General features: G+C 32.4%; 1 protein-coding gene and 3 long non-coding RNA genes across 6 annotated transcripts; 2 read left to right on the plus strand and 2 right to left on the minus strand.

Moving 5' to 3' along the window:
* Nucleotides 1-9: 9 nt before the first annotated feature.
* Nucleotides 10-958, minus strand: LOC111380066. Its single transcript, XR_002700131.1, has 2 exons — nt 807-958; nt 10-311 (listed from the first exon to the last, which is right to left on the minus strand). It is a non-coding gene; the product is annotated as an uncharacterized LOC111380066 (long non-coding RNA).
* A 5,162-nt stretch (nt 959-6,120) lies between these two features.
* LOC111380068 lies at nt 6,121-7,750 on the minus strand. 2 transcript variants are annotated; one of them, XR_002700135.1, is made up of 2 exons: nt 7,526-7,750; nt 6,121-6,941 (listed from the first exon to the last, which is right to left on the minus strand). It is a non-coding gene; the product is annotated as an uncharacterized LOC111380068 (long non-coding RNA). The 2 variants fall into 2 exon arrangements; XR_002700134.1 differs by having other exon boundaries at nt 6,121-6,976; nt 7,526-7,744.
* A 3,719-nt stretch (nt 7,751-11,469) lies between these two features.
* On the plus strand, nt 11,470-11,985 carry LOC111380072 (U-box domain-containing protein 9-like; the record flags this gene model as incomplete). Its single annotated transcript, XM_023003536.1, has 1 exon — nt 11,470-11,985. A coding segment is annotated over one exon (516 nt), but the record flags the coding sequence as incomplete, so codon positions are not given.
* Nucleotides 11,986-16,061: 4,076 nt separating this feature from the next.
* On the plus strand, nt 16,062-20,634 carry LOC111380067. 2 transcript variants are annotated; one of them, XR_002700133.1, is made up of 4 exons: nt 16,062-16,282; nt 16,366-16,433; nt 16,575-16,675; nt 16,788-20,634. It is a non-coding gene; the product is annotated as an uncharacterized LOC111380067 (long non-coding RNA). The 2 variants fall into 2 exon arrangements; XR_002700132.1 differs by having other exon boundaries at nt 16,069-16,282; nt 20,366-20,634.

Here is a 20,634-nt window from a genome sequence, read left to right on the forward strand (position 1 = left end):
ACACATATATGCAACCAACATATAAATTGCTCATCATCATCTTCAATGAAATTTACAGATTGTTTATCATTGTATGAATAAGCGTTTGTACATGTACATAAACCACCTCATCTATATTGTTAGAGATGGGATATCCTTAGTTACTTCATTAGGTAAAGGAAAAGTAATAATCAACATACTGAGAGAGAGAGAGAGAGAGATAGAGAGAAAGAGAGAGAGAACCTTTTGCAGCCAGGAGGATGAGTCGATATCCACCCTTCTTTCTCTTTATGAATAGTAAGCTGCTGCGCTGGTATCCACTGGCTCTTGCTCTGTTCAAAATCCATTGTCAGTTGTAAGAACAAATGTCTCTATATTTTTTAATTAAATAGAAATAACGTTTTTGGTTTTAATTATAGCCTATGTGAATTAGATACAAACGTAAAAGTTCAAGAATTGAGTTACTTGTACAGATAGAAAATTCGATGGATGTTGACATGGCATGCACCTCAACCCATTATTTTGAATTTAAATTAATGCTATGTGTACATCCTTTGGTTTAGATCTTTGTGTATGCTCCGTTGGAATTGAAAAAGTGTTGGGCAAGAAACTATGTTTTTAAACTGCCCAACCACGTGTCCTCACATGGCACAATGTCAAAAATGATGTGACAAAAGATATACATGTAGCATGATTGTTGAATTTATGAAGTTCAAACCAAGTGCTAAGGCGCATGCCACTTCAGCATTTGTCAAAGAAGTTGTCAAAAAAATCATACAAGTAACAGAGTTCAAAGTTCAATACAAGAATGAATACATAATAAATACCATTGTTCTTTGTATCAACGCCTCTGCTTCTCCCTTATCTCTCTCACACTCTATGAATCCCTCTTTATCATAATATCATGTATATATAGGGATATGGAAATGCATGTACCAACGGCGAATGTGTGAATATTATGCTTTATCCACAACTTGCTTTCCCTTGTCTCTCTCATCATAGGAATTAACTCTATGTATAAAAGGATAAATAGGGATAAAGACCGGCATGACTAGCTTTTCTCATGTATCTTTCGTTATGAGAATCCACTTTCTATGTAAGGATAAATAGATATAAAGAAAGGCTAGACCTTCATTTTCGTTGTCCCTCTCGTTATGGGAATCCACTACTCATATAAGGATAAATAGGAATAATTGATATCAAATCATTCGAGCATTTCTTGAGTGACTATTAGTGCTGTCAAGAATTCTCATCAAGAATCAACTTTTTGCATTTTAGATTTGTTATGATAAAGAGAATCTAGAAAAGAATAATGTATGCTTTTAAAAAGAATAATGTTATCTAACACCATAGTAAAATATCAATCTAGGTAGATGAAAATATATAATAAGAACAACAATTAAGTGGGTACTATATTTTTTACATTTAATTAGATATAATTGGACCTATAATTGGAACAGGTTGAAGCTCCAACTTGACCCAATTTTGTCAACTCCTCGTAATAAAAATTCTACCATACAGATTTTGTCCACCCCTAACACAAGAAAAAAGGGTGAATCGTGAATCAAGCTCGGAATTAATTGGCACTACTAAAACGATCCTTAATGAATGCAACATTTTAGTTTTGACCCCATAAATATACAAATTTTGCATATTTTTCACGTTCCATCTTTGTATTTATTATCAGATGAAAGGCTAAATATGCACCCACAATATTTTCTTACCAGTGCAATAAATTTTTACAGCATGAAATGTTTATAACCTTTGTTCATTGTTACATTTATGTTTCTAACTTTTTGAAATCTCATTTTTATCATCAACCTTCCACAAATTAGTACATTCTTTTTTTGGTCCAAAAAGTTCGTTAAACAGTGGATATATATATATATATATATATGTGTGTGTGTGTGTGTGTGTGTGTGTGTAAATAATGTATGTTTTTGTAAATGTAAGAAGTCTTTAGTAATTGTAATACTTCCATTGTCTTTCAATAAGAAACTTAATCCTATAATGAAATTCGTATCTTTAATATTTAAAGGTCTAACCTATACAGATTCTTTAGGTAAAGTATATTCTATGCTTCTACCACAATTTGTTTCAAAACTAATTTTGCTATTTGATTGTAATAAGTCTGTATAAGTATATAATTCTCCATTCATTTGTTGTGCTTCTATTGATTTTTCTGAATGTATTTTGTATTGTTTTGGTATTAATTTCTTATTAATTATACAATTACTACATCTTGAGTTTATTAGTCCTAAACACTTTATTTCATATCTCATTAGACCCTCGTATATTTTGAATAAGCAAAAAATAAAAAAATCACTAAATTATGAGAAATATTTGTCCCTCATTTTTAAGCTCGCAAATAGAATTTTTTTGGGAAATCGTCATTAACACAAAATATTCTAATTAATGATAAGTATGAGATAAAAATGTTAGCAACCAAAATGTGAAAACGAATAAAGTTTAAAGATCTTTAACGCATTTAAAAGAGATGGATTAATTTATAAATATTTTCGTGACCGCGTGAATGTAACCTCCATCTAACAAAGAGGGGTAATTTTATTGATAACACTCATTTTATTATTTGGTCGCATTTTACTTGCATTTAAAACTCAATCTTTATTTATTATTATTATACTTTTAACTTTTTTTCTTTGATTTTTATCATCAACTTTTCATTACTTAACAAATCCCTTTTTTAGTAACAATTTTTTTTTTTTTTTTTGAAAACAATCCTTTGGGAGGGTGTGAAATTTTTGATAAACATGTAAAAGCAGCATTGAGAATTGAGAAAAGCCTTTCTGAGCAATTGAGTGGTAAAGAACAAATGAGCCTAGAGTTAGTAATGGCAATCAGACATGGGCTGGAGTCCCTATTAATAGACCATCGAGGAGGGATCGCAAAGGAGTTGGTTTTAAGTGTTTTTTCCTCATCATTCTTATGAAAATAATAAATGCAAAAGTGGGAAGAGATATTTTTTTTCCTCATTGCAAAGTATGAAAATCATCATCAGAGACGAGATTCGTTAATTAATGGAATGATCGATTAAAAAGTTAACTATACAAGTGTTACATTAAACAAAGATCGAGAATCTTAAGTACAATTATAATATATTCTAGAAAGTCGAGTTTGTTGCTTGCATATAATTACCTATTATAGAGACCATCCTGAAATATCTGCTAAAAAAACATATAACGCCCTCCCAATCATAAAATTACATAGACACCATTCCATATTTCTTTTGGAAAAAGGACCACAAACTCCCATTTTTCCATTTTAAGTTTCTTTTTTAAACTAAAAAAAAATATTATAAATGTACATAAACCATCCCTCATCAGATTGGTTGCTACCTTGAAATTTCCCTGTAGCTCACTTCTTTTGCTTATATTTTGGACTTTTAAGGCTAAAGTACAATATCTTGTAAATATTTTTATTAACAATTACTTAATTTTAACTATGAAAATATGGAGTCTCAAATAATGAAAATCGTTAATATGAGAGTTAAAATCGCACACAATTTTCAGTTGATCTTTAGAGAAATATTAAGTAATTTGACGATTTTGTCCTCCAATTTTAAGTCGGAGAAAGTCGATTGTAATTTCAAAGTTGATCTTGATGATTTTGATCTTGTGGGGAACCAAAGTCACATATTCAAATGGATTAAAGATCTAGTACAACACTTTTAAAGGTTGAAGATCGATAACCACATGAAAGGTTGGGTATATCATCCTTAATTTTCCATTTTGGGGGAAGGGGGAATTTGGGAGGAGCTCCCCAACTTCTCAAGTAGTGTGAGAGTGACTCGACAATCTTCAAACGTTAGGTTTTGATTTTCAACTTATGTAGTACTGGGAGATTGTGTCCCCATGTAGGAAATCAACGTTAGTGTTTAAATTGTCGGTGACTTTCAAGTAAATTAATGTTGGATGCCAAAATGGTTATTCAAATTTTCTTCCAATTTTACTATCTATAAAATAATTATTCTCAATCCACATATTTTTGTTTAAAATATCTTGTAAGTAAAAATACAAAAGCTAAAAAATTACCTTATCATTAAAAATTTACTCTTAAGTGAAAATTACTTATAAGATAAATTTTCAATTTTGCGTCGAAATGCTTAGAAAGTAAAAAATTACTATTAACAAGATAAAATTCGCTTTAAAATATAAAATGTTACTTTTAAGTAAAGAATTTACTTATGTATCAAAAAATATTTAAAAGTGTAATATAAATATTTCACTTTTAAGTTAAAAATTAACTTACATCACTTTTAGGTAAAACATCACTTATGAATAAAAAGTTTATATATATAAATTGAAAATTTCATTAAGGGCATGTATAAAAAAAAAAAAAAAAACTTTTAAAATCATTGGATAATAAGTACTTTAAACATAAGCTGGAATGTTTTAGAAATCAACCAAAATTAGATTCCTTATAAGCAAAAGAAATTGGCAGTTTAAAAAAGGGATGACTAGCAAAAAACGTCCCTACCTTTAAATATTATTATGCAAGACGTCTATACCTTCCATTTTTTTGCATTTTCGCCCTTATTTCCACCTTTCATTGTGAAAATCATCATTTTCATCTATTTTCTCAATTAAAAACTATGAAATGACGAACATACCCTCCTATTTGAATAAAACAAAAGGAAAATAAAAGAATAAAAACTAATTGCAACAATGATTCCAAATTTTCAAAAAATTTCAGATAAGTTACCAATATATAATTGGGAAAAAAAATCACTTAATCTTCTTCCTCCTTTCTCCACCATTATCCACCTCCTCACTTGTGATTACCCTTTAAAAAACCATTTAATCAGTGTCCAGAGCTCTAAAGCAGGCCCAAGCAATCACGAAAAAGAGAAAAAAAAAATCCTCCAAATAAAAATATAGCTCAAAAGGAAAAAAATAAATAAAAATAAAGCTTGATTTCGTAAAAAGAAAATTGCTTTTAGAGAATCCAAAAATTGCGTTTTCATTTGTTTTTTTCAAAATTCGACGTCTACTAAGTATTGAGGTACTTTTATCCACTATCTCTCTTTTCTTTTCTTGTTTTTGAATTCAAGTCTTGATTTTTCCTGTTTTAATTTTGATTCTGTTGTGAAAATCTAAGTGGGTTTGTCTCAGTTGTTTGTTATTGATTATTTTTCTGTAGTTTAAGATTACTCTCTGTGATTTTCGATTTCGAGAATGTTTTTTTTGGCTCAAAACGTCCCCCCCCCCTTTCCATTTGCTTATGGTGCTGGATTTGTGCTTCTGTATATCGATTTCAGAAATTGTCTTCATGTGAAAATGAACCATCAAAAGATGATTTCTTTGTCTTAAGTTCCATAATTTTGCTAATTAACTACTCAAAGTAGTTAAAGAACTGCTTAATTTTGTGTCAAGTTTTACTTATTGTTATGTGCCTCGTGATTTCTGTTGAATTTTTCTTATCCTCATGTGCCTTGAGATGTCATCTATTTATCAGAAGGGAGGAAGAAGATGAAGTAATTTTTCTTTTTTCTTTTTATATTTAATTATATATTTGTGACCCATTTGTAATTTTTTAAAAATTTGATTCTATAATTGTAATTAGATTTTTATTTTTTCTTTTTCTTTAAGTGGCTGTTTGACGGCCTTTAATTTACACAAATTTATTTTCAGCAACAGTAAAATCTGCTTTCTGATGAATTAGAATTGTTTTTTAATGTTATGATATGTACCTTCCAAATTTACCCCTAACATAAGGAATTTTTAATGACAAACTATGGCAAAGGGGAAATTAGTATTTTCAACAGGGTGGATGTTTCACTTTTGTTCATCCTGTCAGTTGCTTTTTCAAATGTTAATTATTGATTTTACCGTGCTAAAAAGTTTGCTATGTGACAAAAGGGTTTTTCAATGGAGTCAAACGGGGGCCTTATTTAAATAAGAGGTTGTATTCATCATTTCATGGTTTTTAATTGAGGAAATAAATGAAAATGATGATTTCCGCAATAAAAGGTTGAAATAAGGGTGAAAATGACAAAAACATGAAAGGTATGGACGTTTTGCAAATTAATATTGAAAGTGATTGACGTTTTGTGCTAACTACTTTCAAAAAAATTCCCCGTAATGGGCACCCAAAACTCCAAAAGAGAATGCAAAAGACCAATGACTAAATAAAAACTATCATATTAGTTCAATACTCGAACATGTTTTTTACCCACGGGAAAACCATGGTAAAACACATGTGAAATAGCACTTGTCAAGTTTATTTATAATGGTAGAGCATCATATTAGGACAAATACTTGTTCTATACAATCGGATGAACTTCAATTCCTTTGACGATAAAACTGGACTTGGGATTGAGTTCTTTCTTCTCAAAGAGTTGCATTTCTACCACACCTTTATCTCCCTCGTCACAGGTGAAATCTCCAAGTTTAATCTCCTTCCACCCATATTTTAGAGCTTGTGGAACCTGTCCAATATCATCAGCTTCTCTTTTATTGATGAGGAATACAGTGGCATCCGGATGATCTGCTCCATCAACTATGTCCTCAACATACCTAACCAATGCTTTGGCTTGCTCTAGGCCCTTCAACCCTTCTTTGAGCTTGAACACAAGATACACTCTATAACTTGTATTTTTAACCAAGTCTTTTACATCTATCTTCCTAATAATATCCTGCAAAGTCGCATTTCGAAGCTTGGCCACCACAGTGCTACACGTATATTCAACCAAGATATAAATTGCTCGTCATCATCTTTAATGAAATTTACAAATTGTTTATCATTGTATGAATAAGCGTTTGTACATGTACATAGACCACCTCGTCCATATTGTTAGAGATGGGATAAACTTATTTACATCATTAGATAATCAACATATTGAGAGAGAGAGAGAGAGAGCGCCATATGCAGCCTAGAGGATGAGTCCATACCCAGCCTTCTATCCCTGTAATAGTAGGCTCCCACGCTGGTATCTACTTGCTCTGCGTAGAACCCATCGATAGTCGCAAGGTCAGCCCTGAGATTATAGGCTTTAGACTAATTTCAAATATGAGACCTATATATATGTATGTATGTATATATATATATTAGTCGTAAGAACAAATGTCTATATATATTTATAGAAATAGTGTTTTTAGTTTTAAATATAACCTACATGAATTAGATACAAGGTTAAAAGTTCAAGAATTAAGTACTTGTGCAGAAATGTATTAATAGAAAGTTCGATGGATGCTGTGATGGCATGCACCTCATCCCTTTATTTTGAATTTAAATTAATGTTAAGTGCATATTCTTTGGTTTAGATCTTTGTGTACGCTCTGTTGGAATTCAAAAAGTGTTTGGCAACAAACTGTGTTTTTAAACTGTCCAACCACGTGACCCCACATGGCATAATGTAAAAAATAATGTGAAAAAAGATATACATGTAGTATAATTGTTGAATTTATGAAGTTCAAACCAAGCGCTAAGATGCATGCCACTTCAGCATTTGTCAAAGATGCTGTCAAAAAAATGCATAAGTAACTGAGTTCAAAGTTCAATAAAAGAATGAATATATAATACATACCATTGTGCTTTGTATCAACGCCTTTGCTTTTCCCTTAATTCTTTCACTCTATGAATCCCTCTTTATCATAATATCATGTATATATAGGGATATGGAAATGCATGTACCAATGGTGCATGTGTGAATGTTATGCCTTATCCATGACTCACTTTCCCTTGTCTCTCTCATTATAGGAATTAACTCTATATATAAAAGGATAAATAAGAATAAAGAAAGGCATGACTAGCTTTTCTTATTTATCTCCCGTTACAGGAATCCACTCTTTATATGAGGATAAATAGGAATAAAGAAAGCCATGACCTTCATTTTCTTTGGCTCTCTTGTTATCGGAATCCACTACTCATATAAGGATAAATAGGAATAACTGAAATCAAATCATTCGAGCATTTCATGACTAACTATTTGTGCTGTCAAGGATTGACATTAAGAATCAAGTTTTTGTATTTTTCATTTGGCATGATTAAAGAGAATCTAGAAAAGAATAATGTATGCATTCTAAAAGAATAATGTTATCTAGCACCATAGTAGAATATTAGTCTAGGTAAATGAAAAATATATAATAAGTACAATAATTAAATGGGTGGATATTTTTACATTTAATTAAACATAATTGGACCTATAATTGGAACTGGTTGTTGCTCCAACTAGACTGATTTTTTGTCAACTCCTCGTAATAAAAATTGTACCATGACAATTTTTGTCCACCCCTAACACAAGAAAACGGGTGAATCATGAATCAAGCTTGGAATTAATTTGTACTATTAAAATGATCTTTAATGAATGCAATATTTGAGTTTTGACCCCATAAATTTATAGATTTTACATACTTTTGACATTCCATCTTTGTATTTATTATTAGATAAAAGGCTGAATATATTCCCACAATATTTCTTACTATAACCTTTGTTCAATGTTTCATTTATGTTCCTAATTTTTTGAAATCGCATTTTTATCATCAACCTTCCACAAATTATTGCATTCTTTTTTTGTCCCAAAAGTCCGTTAAAGAGTGGGAAAAAAAAACTTATTTGATCCTCGTATATTTCAAATAAGAAAAAAGTGCAAAAACTACAAAATTATGAGAAATATTTGTCCCTCATTTATAAGGAAGCAAATAGAATTTTTCTAGGGAAATAATAATTAACGCATAATATTCTGATTAACGATAAGTCTGAGATAAAAATGTTAGCATCCAAAATGTGACAATGAATAAAGCTTAAAGATTTTTACTACACTTAAAAGAGAGGAAATGATTTATAAAATATTTTCGTGGCCCTGTGAATATAACCTCCATTTGATAGGGAGGGATAATTGTATTAATAATACTCATTTTATTATTTGATCGCATGTTATTTGCACTTAAGATCTCAATCTTTATTTATTATTATACTTTAACTTTTTTTTCTTCGATTTTTATCATCAACCTTTCATTACTTAACAAATCCCGTTTCTAGCTAATAACAGATTTGTCGAAAATAATCCTTTGGGAGGGCATAAAACGACTTATTTCTACATCATTCTTATGAAAATAATAAATGCAAAAGTGGGAAGAAATATTTTTTCCTCATTGCAAAGTATGCAAATCATTATCAAAGACGAGATTAGTTAATGGAATGTTCAATTAAAAAGTTATATCACTAAACAAAGATTGATAATCGTAAGCACAATTATAATATAGTGTAGAAAGTTGAATTTGTAGCTTGCATATAATTACCCATTATAGATACCTTCCTAAATTATCTGCTTGAAAAAACATGTAACTCCCTTCCAATTCCAAAATTACATATACACCATTTCATATTTGTTTTGGAATTTGAATCACAGACTCCCATTTCACCATTTTAAGTTTCTTTTTTAAGCTAAAAAAAAATAAAAATTTAAAAGTACGTAAACCATGACTTATCAGATCGATTTTTACCTTGAAGATCCCTTTTAGTTCACATCTTTTGCTTATTTTTTTGAGATTTTAACGCTAACTAACTATATCTTGTAAATATTTTTATTAACAATTAGTTTATAATCGTTGTCGACTAATTGCATTTACCTTAACGTCTAGTAATTTAGGTTCACCACATAGACGGAAGCATATATAAATAAATAAATTTATCAATTTAAAAATTCTAGGAATCTTCAATACACAAAATATGAATCATTAATGTGGTAGATAAGAACTGAAACTAGAGACTAATAAGTCTACTAAAATGTGAAAACAAATAAAGTTTAAAGATCTTTAATGCACTTAAAAGAGATGGATTAATTTATAAAATATTTTAAAAATATGAATGAAAGATCCCACTAAATTAATAATACTCATTTTATTATTTGATCGCATTTTATTTGCACTTGAGATCTCAATCCTTATTTATTATTATACTTTAACTTTTTTATTTGATTTTTATAAACCTTTATTACTTAACGAATCCTGTTTCTAATAACAGTTTTGTAGAAAACAGTGCTTTGGGAGGGCATAAAAACGACTTATTTCTACATCATTCTTACGAAAATATTAAATGCAAAAGTGGGAAGAAATATTTTTTCCTCATTTCAAAAAATGTAAATCATCATCAAAGACGAGATATGTTAATTAATGGAATGACAATTAAAAAGTTAATGATATAATTGTTACATTAAACGACGATTGAGAATCTTAAGTACAATTATAATATAGTGTAGAAAGTTGAATTTGTAGCTTCCGTATAATTACCCATTATTAGTATCTTCCTGAAATATCTGCCTGAAAAAACATATAAATCCATTCCAATTCTAAAATTACATAGACACCATTTCATATTTGTTTTGGATTTTGGATCACAGAGTCCTATTTTACCATTTTAAGTTTCTTTTTTAATCTTAAAAAAAAAAAAAAAAAAAAAAATTTGAAAAAGAACGTAACCTTATCAGATTGGTTTTTACCTTGAAGTTTCCTTTTAGTTCACATCTTTTGCTTATTCTTTTGGTCTTTTAAGGCTAACGTACTATATCTTGTAAACATTTTTATCAGCAATTAGTTTAAAATCGGTGTCGACTAATAGCATTTCCCGTAAAGTCTAGTAATTCAGGTTCACCACATAGACAGAAGTATAAAATTTTAAATAAATAAATGTGAAATCTTAGTGGCGTCAATTGTTTATGCAACAATATCGAAGCCTAGTTTTACCTCTATAACTTGAGTTCTTGAAGGGGATACTTTTAGATTTAAAATTAACCATATATATACTTTAGTTCTTCTGAAGTATTTGCCAAAGAATTAAATACGACACAATCTCATGAAGGCTGGAATTAAAGTGGTATGAGTTGAAACTCTTATTTTTCATCTAGATAAAACAAATACACTGGTTGTAAAAAATTCAGTGAATCCTTATGAAGAAGCATCCAAATTTAAATTTTGTAACTTAAATTTTCGAGCAAGTTAACTAAATAGATAAAAATAATAATTGTCACCTAACTTTACATAGAAACGATTCAATGTTTACTTATTATTATAACTGCGCAATTAACCCACATTAACCTAAAAATTCTAAATACTCTTTATATTGTCACATAATCTACACGTCCGATTTCTTGAAAGTAAAGAAACCATTTATTTTTTCTAAGAGTAGGGTAGATCTAGTTGGTTGGAGGGAAATGGGGTAAAATGATACTACAATTTATGTGGTAATTGGGCCAGTACCATCTAGATTCATGCTAAGCATTATTGGTGCTAAATAAGCTTTATAGTAATTTTTGTAATGATGACACAATTCTTCTTCCTCTTTTTTTTTTCTTTAAAAAAAAAAACCAAAAAGATTGATGACTAAATAAAAATTGTCATATTATTTGTAACAAAACAAGTTTTTTACCCAAAAAAAAAAAAAAAAACCTTTAAAAAAAAATTTTTTGGCCCATAACCCCCCCCCCCCCCCAAAAAAAAAATCGTCCCTGCCTGCAAGTTGATGTAATTAACAACACTTTTGAATCTTTCTATTCATGACAACAATAAAAAGCTTGTTGTAGAAACACCAATTGTTCTTCCACTTCTTATGGATGTATTAAGATCTGGAACAATCGAAACAAGGAGCAATGCAGCTACCACCCTTTTCACGTTATCAGCTCTTGACTCAAATAAGGCCCTCGTTGGAAAATCAGTTGCCTTGAAACCCCTCATTGACCTATTAGATGAGGAGCACCCGTTAGCAATAAAAGATGTTGCTTCAGCTATCTTTAATCTATGTATTGTTCATGAAAATAAGTCAAGGGCTGTTAGAGATGGTGCAGTGAGAGTGATCTTGAAAAAGATCATGAATGAAATGCATGTTGATGAGTTACTGTCCATCCTAGCTAATCAGAAGGCTGTCGAAGAAATGGGAGAGCTTGGGGCTGTTCCCTGCTTGCTTCATATAATACGAGAGACTTCTTGTGCTCACAACAATATTAACTATAATCTACAGATACAAAAGCGTAAAAATTCTATACAAGGTTGAATTAATATATAATACCATGGTGGTTTGTATCAACTCCTCTTCTTGTCCCTTGTCTCTCTCACTCTATGAATCCCTCTTTATATAGGGATATGGAAAGGCATATACTACAAAAAGCAGACAATGATGAATGTGTGAATATGATGCTATATCCAGAACTTGTTTTTCCCTTGTCTTCCTGGTTTTGGGAATCCACTCTTCATATAAGAATAAATACGAATAAAGAAATGCATCCAACTTGAATAGTTCAAGGATGGCTATTAGTGTTGTCACGTATCGTAGTTAAAGAATCGACTTTTTGGATTTTATATTTGCTTTGGTTAAAGATAAACTAGAATATTGTGAAATGAATGTATTAGTGATTTTTGAAGAATCAAAATAAGGTATGCTTTTTAAAAGAATAATGTTATCTAATAAAATACCGGAACACCAATCTAGGTGAAAGAATATGATATGTACAACTAAGTGAATTTTATAACTATATTTAATTGAATTTGTTTTATTCTTGCATTTAGAAGGGTGGCACAGCTGATACTAAATATTATTACCAATTCTAAAAAGAATACCTTCAAACAAAATTCTAAAAGGAAGTCAAGAAAAAATTGCATATTGTTGAATTTAATTTTCAGATATTTTAATGATCATACATCATGTTAATAATTTTTGGAAATAAATTGTGCATGTTCTACTTTATGTCTCCATGCGTTAATCAAGTTGATAGCTAGTTCTACTTGAATTGAAATGTGATCTGTATGAACCTCACAAAGAAAAAAAGAAATATAGGAGATTTTCCAATCTCCTCCAGAAACTCTGGACATTACAGAATGATATCGGATAAGAGTTTAATACGTCATGCATACTTAATACTCTTTTGATAGTTCATAAGTAATAGGTCAAAATATCATAGATAAATCATATTAGAGCAAGAGTTTTAGTCGGTTCTGCAGGCTTAATATTTCTATGTGCATGCTAAAAAAAAATACTTCCTTACCAGAATAGTCTTGTATTGAATTACATTAAAAGTGATAAATAAATGCTTTTACTTGTCTCTGTGTGATTATTTGATAATTGCAAGTTGCAGTAAGACCAAAACATATAGAAGAATCCATCAGTAATCATCATCCATCGAATTTCTATCATTCTACTGTCCACATGTAAGAGATTTGTTGAGGAAGAAAAGAGTTTTTTAAAGTTTTCAAGTTTGATCATTTATTCTACACTTCAATTCATTCAGATCAAGCACGTGGCTTATTTAAATTGTTCGATTACAAAAAGTAATTTTTTATATACCTTAAGGTATGAATGCATTGTACTAGAAATAGTATAGAATGGCTAAAATGAAAGGGAAGAAATTCATTTCGGTCAATTGAACCTTTTCAAACTGTTTCTTTTTAAGAATCAAAAAGATTTGTGCCAGCCGAGGTACCAAACCTTTCGTTTATTAGTAAACTTTGCCCAAACCTTTCATTTGTGTCATCGTGAGTACCAAACCTTTAAAAAATGTGCAGCTCAAGTCGAAATTGACGGTTTCCGTCTGTTTGACCACAAAAACCGTTAGTTGGCCCCAAAAATAAAAAAATTTAATTATTTCCCCAAAATAAGGTAAGGACATTTTGGACATAATGCTTTTCCCCTATTAAATTAAAAATTAGAAAAGCAAAAAGCGAAACCACAAGCACCCACCCCCATCTCCTTCTTTCCCAACCCACTCACAAACGACTTTCCACCTGTAGAAGCCATCTCCGGCACCAACACCTCAATTTGAAGACAATAAACTCGTCTTCGTCTTCATCTTCTGCAATGTCGTTGTTTTCCATAACCTCAGAATCGTTCACCACCACGTGCTTCATCCCTTTGTAATTCCCAAGTTTTACCTCAGTTAAAATCTCACCACCACCAAACAATGAGATCTCACGGGCTTTTACTATTTTAACATACAAATACTGCATTTGTTCAACAAGATCGTAAGTTGAGCTTTTCGTGTCCTTGTTCACGGCTCCGAGGTAAGGATTGGTTTCTTTTAAAGCATACTCACTCGACCCATTTGAGTATCCACCAAAACCACCACCACTGGCGTGAGCGCCACCGTGGACGGCCATGGGGGGAATGACAGGACCAGGAACAGTAGTAATAACAACGGGTTTGATATCACCTGGAGTGGGTCCAATAGCTTTGTGTGGGCCTGCTTCTGCATACCCAGACCATTTGTTGTGGCACCATCAAGTTTCCTCCTTGCTGCTGCATTTTCTTGTTTTTCTTAGAAACAGCAGCACTGCCACTTGGAAGCACCAACCCTCCGCCTCCTCCACCTCCACCGCCACCGCCACCGCCACCACCACCATTAGTCACATGTTTAACCTCGTCATTTTGAGATAGATAAAGCTTCAAACTTGGTGGTGATTATTCCGTTGATGATGACTTTCAGTTATAATATCAAAAATACCCCTTTACCAAACTATGATTTTCATTGAAAACTTTCACTTTTTTGACGGTTGATTTAAGCAGCGCCTCCACGGTGGCGATAGCATCCGTGTCGAAGAAGGACTGGACACACAGTGCCCACCAGTTTTCATGGATTTACCTCCTTAAAGTCCATCAAATCACACATTTCTTGGCCTTCATATCCAATGGATTTATTACCCCCATTCGCACCCGAAGTGCCGTGTCTCGTTCAGCTCCTCCGGTTCTCATGGATTTACCTCATTTTCTTGTTGATAAGTATTGTTGGGTGGGCAGTGGTGGTGATGCCGGCGGGTAGTGGTGGCTGCCGGCGATGAACGGTTGGGTGGAGTAGTTTTGATTTGGGGAAGAAGGAGATGGTTTTATTATTTTTCTAATTTTTAATTTAATAGGGAAAATGTATTATGTCCAGAATGCCCTTACCTTATTTGGGGGAAATAATAATTTTTTTTTGGTTTTGGGGTCAACTAACGGTTTTTGTGGTCAAACAGGTGAAAATCGTCAATTTCGACTTGAGCTGCATATTTTTTAAAGGTTTGGTACTTACAATGATACAAATGAAAGGTTTGGACAAAGTATGCTAATAAACAAAAGATTTTGTACCTCGACTGCAAGTTTCCCAAAATGAAATACACAACGAGGAAGCATATAGATTTGAGGCACATTTGAACCTGTGAGCATCGGCAATACAAGCCTAAGAGGAGTTTGAGCTGGACTTGAAACTTACCGTTTGCGCAAAACATTAACCAGTTCCACTGTGTGTGGCTGGAAATGACGAGATACGAGCTTAGGGCTATGTCATCGAGCAGTTCTTGCATACTCTTTTAGTTGTGGAGGAGCGTATGGGTAGAAGGTTTAGGTCTCTTATAAGATAGAGGTTGAGGATTCAAAAATTTTGAAGAACTTAATAGAATGGGTAAGATGGATATATACTTTTCTAAAGTGGATAATACTTATGAGTTAATGACTTGTGCACGAGTCGAATCAAACTGCTCTAAAAATGTTCAGTTTAAGTTTCAAAATTTTGCCAACTGTATGAAATCGAATCAGATAGTTTAAAAACAAAGAGCTTATTTGGTAGGAATTTGGATAATTGATTTTTTAACCGTTAAAGATAAAGTGAGTCCTACCTGTGAAAGAAGAATTCAAAAATGACGATTGAAATAGTGAAATAACGATCAAAAAATTAATTTAAATTGACTTAATTTTCCATAATCGCAAATGCCGTTATTAATCAATTAATCCAATGAGGTGATGTCATCTTGGACTTGAATTTTTCTCTTTTTCCACCTAAAATCTCAAGATTGCCCCCACGGAGGGTGGGCCACCTGATAGCGCTATCGAAGTTTTTCCCATCAAATAGAGTTGACACATTTTATCTTGAATTGAGCTGATTGTACAAGCCACATTTTGTCCTTGTTTGGTTTACATTCTTTTTCCATTAAGATGAAAAATATGATCGTTATCCATCACATCAAACCATCAAATTTGAATTTCTATCTCTTGTGTAGGGTCGACTATATTTTTCATTCTCTTTTTTCCAAAAATTAAAAACAAACGAGGACTTTTATAGGATTTTTACAAACCACTCACACACACGTAACCCATCCCCGCCCCACTGACCTCCGCGTGTGTCTGGACATGACAGGCTTAGCCAGAATTATTCTTTTATCATTTACCATTTGCCAAAGCTGCTTCCATTCATTGCTCAAACAAGAATCAATCTCATACCACTTCAATAGTTTAAAAGATGGCAGAATTTGTTGGAAGCCGATAATACAGAAGCCATAATAACCAGAATTGAACATAAATCCCGCAAAATTGAAAGCTTACTCGGACAGTATTTTTCTTGATCATTATGCACTCTGAGAAATTCTTCATTTTTTCTTAACGGACGGAAACTGATTACAATTTTTATTACAGGCAGAAACCCGTGAAGGCTTTAAAGACAGCCTTGGAAGGCTCCCCTCCCAATACCAAAGACGAACGCTGTAAGTTCAGATGTCAGTTTATATATCTATGTTTGGATTTTTTAATTGTTGAAAATTCTGGGCTCTATTTTCTTTGTTTTATTTTGATCTGAGGTCAAGGGATGTTAATTATTTTCATTTTTGTTTTTTGGGGTTTTTAAGTCTGCAAATTGGATAGTTGTGCATAGAGCAATAATGGCAATAAAAGGTGTGGATAGCTTGTTCTCGTATCTTGATCCCCGAGTATTACGTATTCTGCAGAAGTAAGTTTGAACTGTCATTTTGTTTTTGTTCTTTTGTTTTCTATTTTAATGATGAAATTGTGTGTTGCAATTTGCATTGTCAAAACAAAAATGACTGGTCATTGGCGTACAGATTTATTCCTAAAAAACTCACAAAGGCGTGGACCCACATGAATAAACAATATCAAAAAATTAACAATAAAGTTATTTGTGACACCCCGGACGACACTCCCCTCACAAGAGAGGGGGGCCCATACGTAATAAAATAATTGTGGGCTCCCCTCTTGTTAGGGGAGTGTCATCCGGGGTGTCAACCCCGGATGTACAAATAGTGAAGTCTAAAAATTAACCCCCATGGTGTCGGTAGGGGTTGTACACCAATCATAACTCTTGTCATAATTTTCTTGTCTACAATTCTGTTTTTTTGCAATAGGAGATTTCTGTAAAATGTTTGGGTTTTTCCAGAAGCTGATTTAAAAGATCTGTTTTTTCTTCTGTAGTAATAGCAAATTTTGACTTTTTATGAGGAATTCTTAAGCAGTGGACTTTATCCTTTTAATGTTAATTTTGCAAGAAGGAAGTTTAACATGTTCAGCTTTTGCAAAATAACAATCGAGGCCCTAAATTTCTCAATAACAGAGTTTATCCATGGTATAGGCTGTCATTTGTTCTTGGAAGCTTTTAGTGTTGGACTGTCGCACTTGTGAAGTTGGAGACTATTGATTCATTAGAAAAGTATCTACTATTGATGCAGAATGTAAAGCAAAATGAGAACAATAGAGAAGAAATAGAGAGGAGAAGGAGAAGAGTCAAAAAGAATAAAATAGACAGAAATTAAAGAGAGAAGAAGAATTTGGAGTTTTAATAATCAATAATTTGATCATATTGAAATCCAAGGTCCCTTTAACAGGGTGAAGTGCTTAAGTCTTACTGAACCTTTAAGTTATCAAAATATAAAATCTTAGATAAATCAAAACTACAGAAACACGATGTAAATCAACCTCTACTTTAAATCCTATTTCTCCTAACTCATATCTTTATTCCCCATCACAACGTTTAAGTTGTTTGCGACCCAACAAAAATCACTGGTTTGGATACCCCCTCATTGGGAGCATGCTTGAATACTCATGTTAATAAGCCTATAGAAGATTTGTTTTTCATTATTATTTTCAATACTAAACAAGTTCAAACCTCAAAGTGAAGACACAAAAATGTTTTCTAACTTTAGCATGCTACCTGCAGCCAAGGTAAAACGGGCAAAAACTGGTCTATGGGTCAAGAAAAGGAAAGGTCTTGCAACATGACTAGGGTTTAACTTGGAAAAGGACCAATAAATTTTTTGATGAGTGTGGGTGCAACCATTACTTTTTCAAAAATGGCCTATCACTATTAAAATATAGTAATTCTTCTAAAATTGAAAGGATCAGGTTCTACACAACTTGCTTTATTGGAGATCTCATAGAAAATGTTACCACATAGAAACCCTTTTACTTAAAGATTTCAAATTGTTCGTCCTAAATTAGAAATAGAAAATGGAGAAAAGGTGATTGTTGATTTAATGAACTTGTGAAACTCATTGATAAACGAATAGAGTAAAGGAGAGGCTTGAACTTCTGGCGGTGACGTGTCAAGTATGATGTTCACTTTTCATAAAATTGAGCAGAAGGGGCCGTGATGAAAAAAGGATATATCAGCTGACCTTTGACTTCCACACGTGTTCTTTTTTGCATAATATATTGCATGATTTTATTTCATCGACGTTTACAGCTGGGAAGATGTAAAGAAAACTGTTCCATGTCATATCTAGCATTTCTGAACAAGTGTGCCAAGGGTCACAATATTATATCATTATGTTCTGTTTCATGGACACCACTCTTCAGTGCGAACAGGACAAGTATCGCTGAAAGTGTTATTTTTTTTTGTGATTGTCAGTGTTGTTTCTATTATTTTTGTCATTTTGGGGATTTAAACATATGGCAGTTAGTTATAGCTGCAAATAGGGTATCAATCTCTTGGGTTCTGAATTCTTAGAAAGAACCTATATTGAATTGTATACGGGATCCGCTGCGTGCTGATATTTTGCACAGCTTGAATATAGTATCTTATTTACTTGAACCTCATGAAGACTTTTCGATATATATGGCACATTTTATATTGTTGAGAAACTGAATGATAGATAATCATCTAGCAAAGATGTGTATTTAAAATTTAATTTGCATTATTGCATCAAATTATATTGTTACATCGCATGTACTAAGTCTCCATATTACCCAGTTGTACTTTTGAAATGAAACTCTACCAGAATCTCATTTCTGAAAGAAAAACAAAAAGTTATATAGGGATGAATGACACCTTGAATAGAGTAACAGATGAGTTTGAGGGGTCGGGAAAGCCCTGTCTTGATATTTTGTCTGAGAAGTCTATCTGTACTTGTATGTATACTTGGATGTATTTGTTGAAAAGGTAGATAGAATTTTATTCTGTTTTGAATTGAATGTAAGATCCTAATTGTTATTGTATTGAAGACCTAATAAACCATATTTGATTTAATTGTAGGGTCTTCATTGTAGACACGTGTATATTGAATAAAATACAAGATTTCTCTCTGATTCTCTCTCTCTTCTCCTCTCTTCCCCCTTTCTTCTCTGATTCTTCTCAGTTCTCATACAGCTTGTTGCTTGTTTAGTTTGTTGTTATGATCATGTGTTTTCAAAACTATGATGAAACTTAACTTTTCAAAAGAAAGAGTGAAGTGCATTTCTTGTTTTGCCATACGTTTGATTAAAAAGAATAAAGAGGGAGAAGTTTTAGGTTAGTGCAGTGTTTTTGTTTATTTATTCTTTTTCTTGAAGCAAAATGATATGCCATTTGCAGTTTTCAATTCTCTCTCCCCTTTTGTATCAACTCATAAAGACAAATGAATTCGATACGACCTCATTGTATTTTATTACCCATTCCCCAATGTTAACCTCTGATTTCCCTCAGATGTGCTCCACAGATAACTCAAACTTTTTGTTACCGCTACCTATTTGGCACTGGCCTCATTGCACTGACATGAATTTGTTGGATGCCACTGACTTCCGTTCTCTCCCCTCCCCTTCCCTCACATCAACCCCCACCCCTCTTCCTCTCTCTTATTATGCTCCTTCCAGAGACTATAATGTTCTTCCCGTCTCCTTTGGAACTTCGAAATCCGAAAATGTCCGATTATTTGTTCTGATGCAGTTGTCAAACAGGGTTATTCCATGGGCTGATTTGTATAGTTAATAAAACATAAAATCTACTAGCCAATTATTACATCATTCTTCAAGGACTTGGAAGCTTTTTATTTTGAGGTCCACTTTGTCTTGTGAGAGGTCAAGATTCCCCCTTTCTTGGAGAAGAAAAAGGAGGCACCTTGGGAACTATAATTCGAATAGAGGACGCAATGATTATCAGTAGAATATAACCATATGAGGTGTAAAATAGAATATTCATGTACTATACTCTTGTTGATTTGAGTTTGTAGGTCTTTTACGTCGTATCTTTCTGATACGTTAAGCTCTTATGGCATAATGAGCACGTCTAATTATTAACTGTGCTTCTAAAGCATAATGATGCCGGCAGAATGCTGTGTAAATAACCCGATGTTGGAAATACCAGTTTTTTTATTTGTATTCTTGATGAGCTCCGATGTACAGTATGCATATCTACCTGCTACATGATTGATAGGTATTTGTATAGAGGCTTGTCTACTGGAGATCGACCCACATGCGACCAATGCCTGCGAATTCACGAGAAGCTGGCTGAGAGAGCTGGTTTGGGATGCATATTACGATCACTTGCAGACACAGTGAACACTGTTTGATAACCAGTTTATGAAATGGATCCCCAGTTGTTTATTATCCCCATAGACTTGTACACAAAGTGGCACAAGGAACTTGATTTTAAGCCATGTCTCTCTCTTAATTTAGCTATGAAATGATGCTATCTTTAGAGCC

The sequence above is a fragment of the Olea europaea genome, unplaced genomic scaffold (assembly GCF_002742605.1).
Source record: "Olea europaea var. sylvestris unplaced genomic scaffold, O_europaea_v1 scaffold2090, whole genome shotgun sequence".
In the NCBI taxonomy this organism is placed as follows: Eukaryota; Viridiplantae; Streptophyta; class Magnoliopsida; order Lamiales; family Oleaceae; genus Olea; species Olea europaea.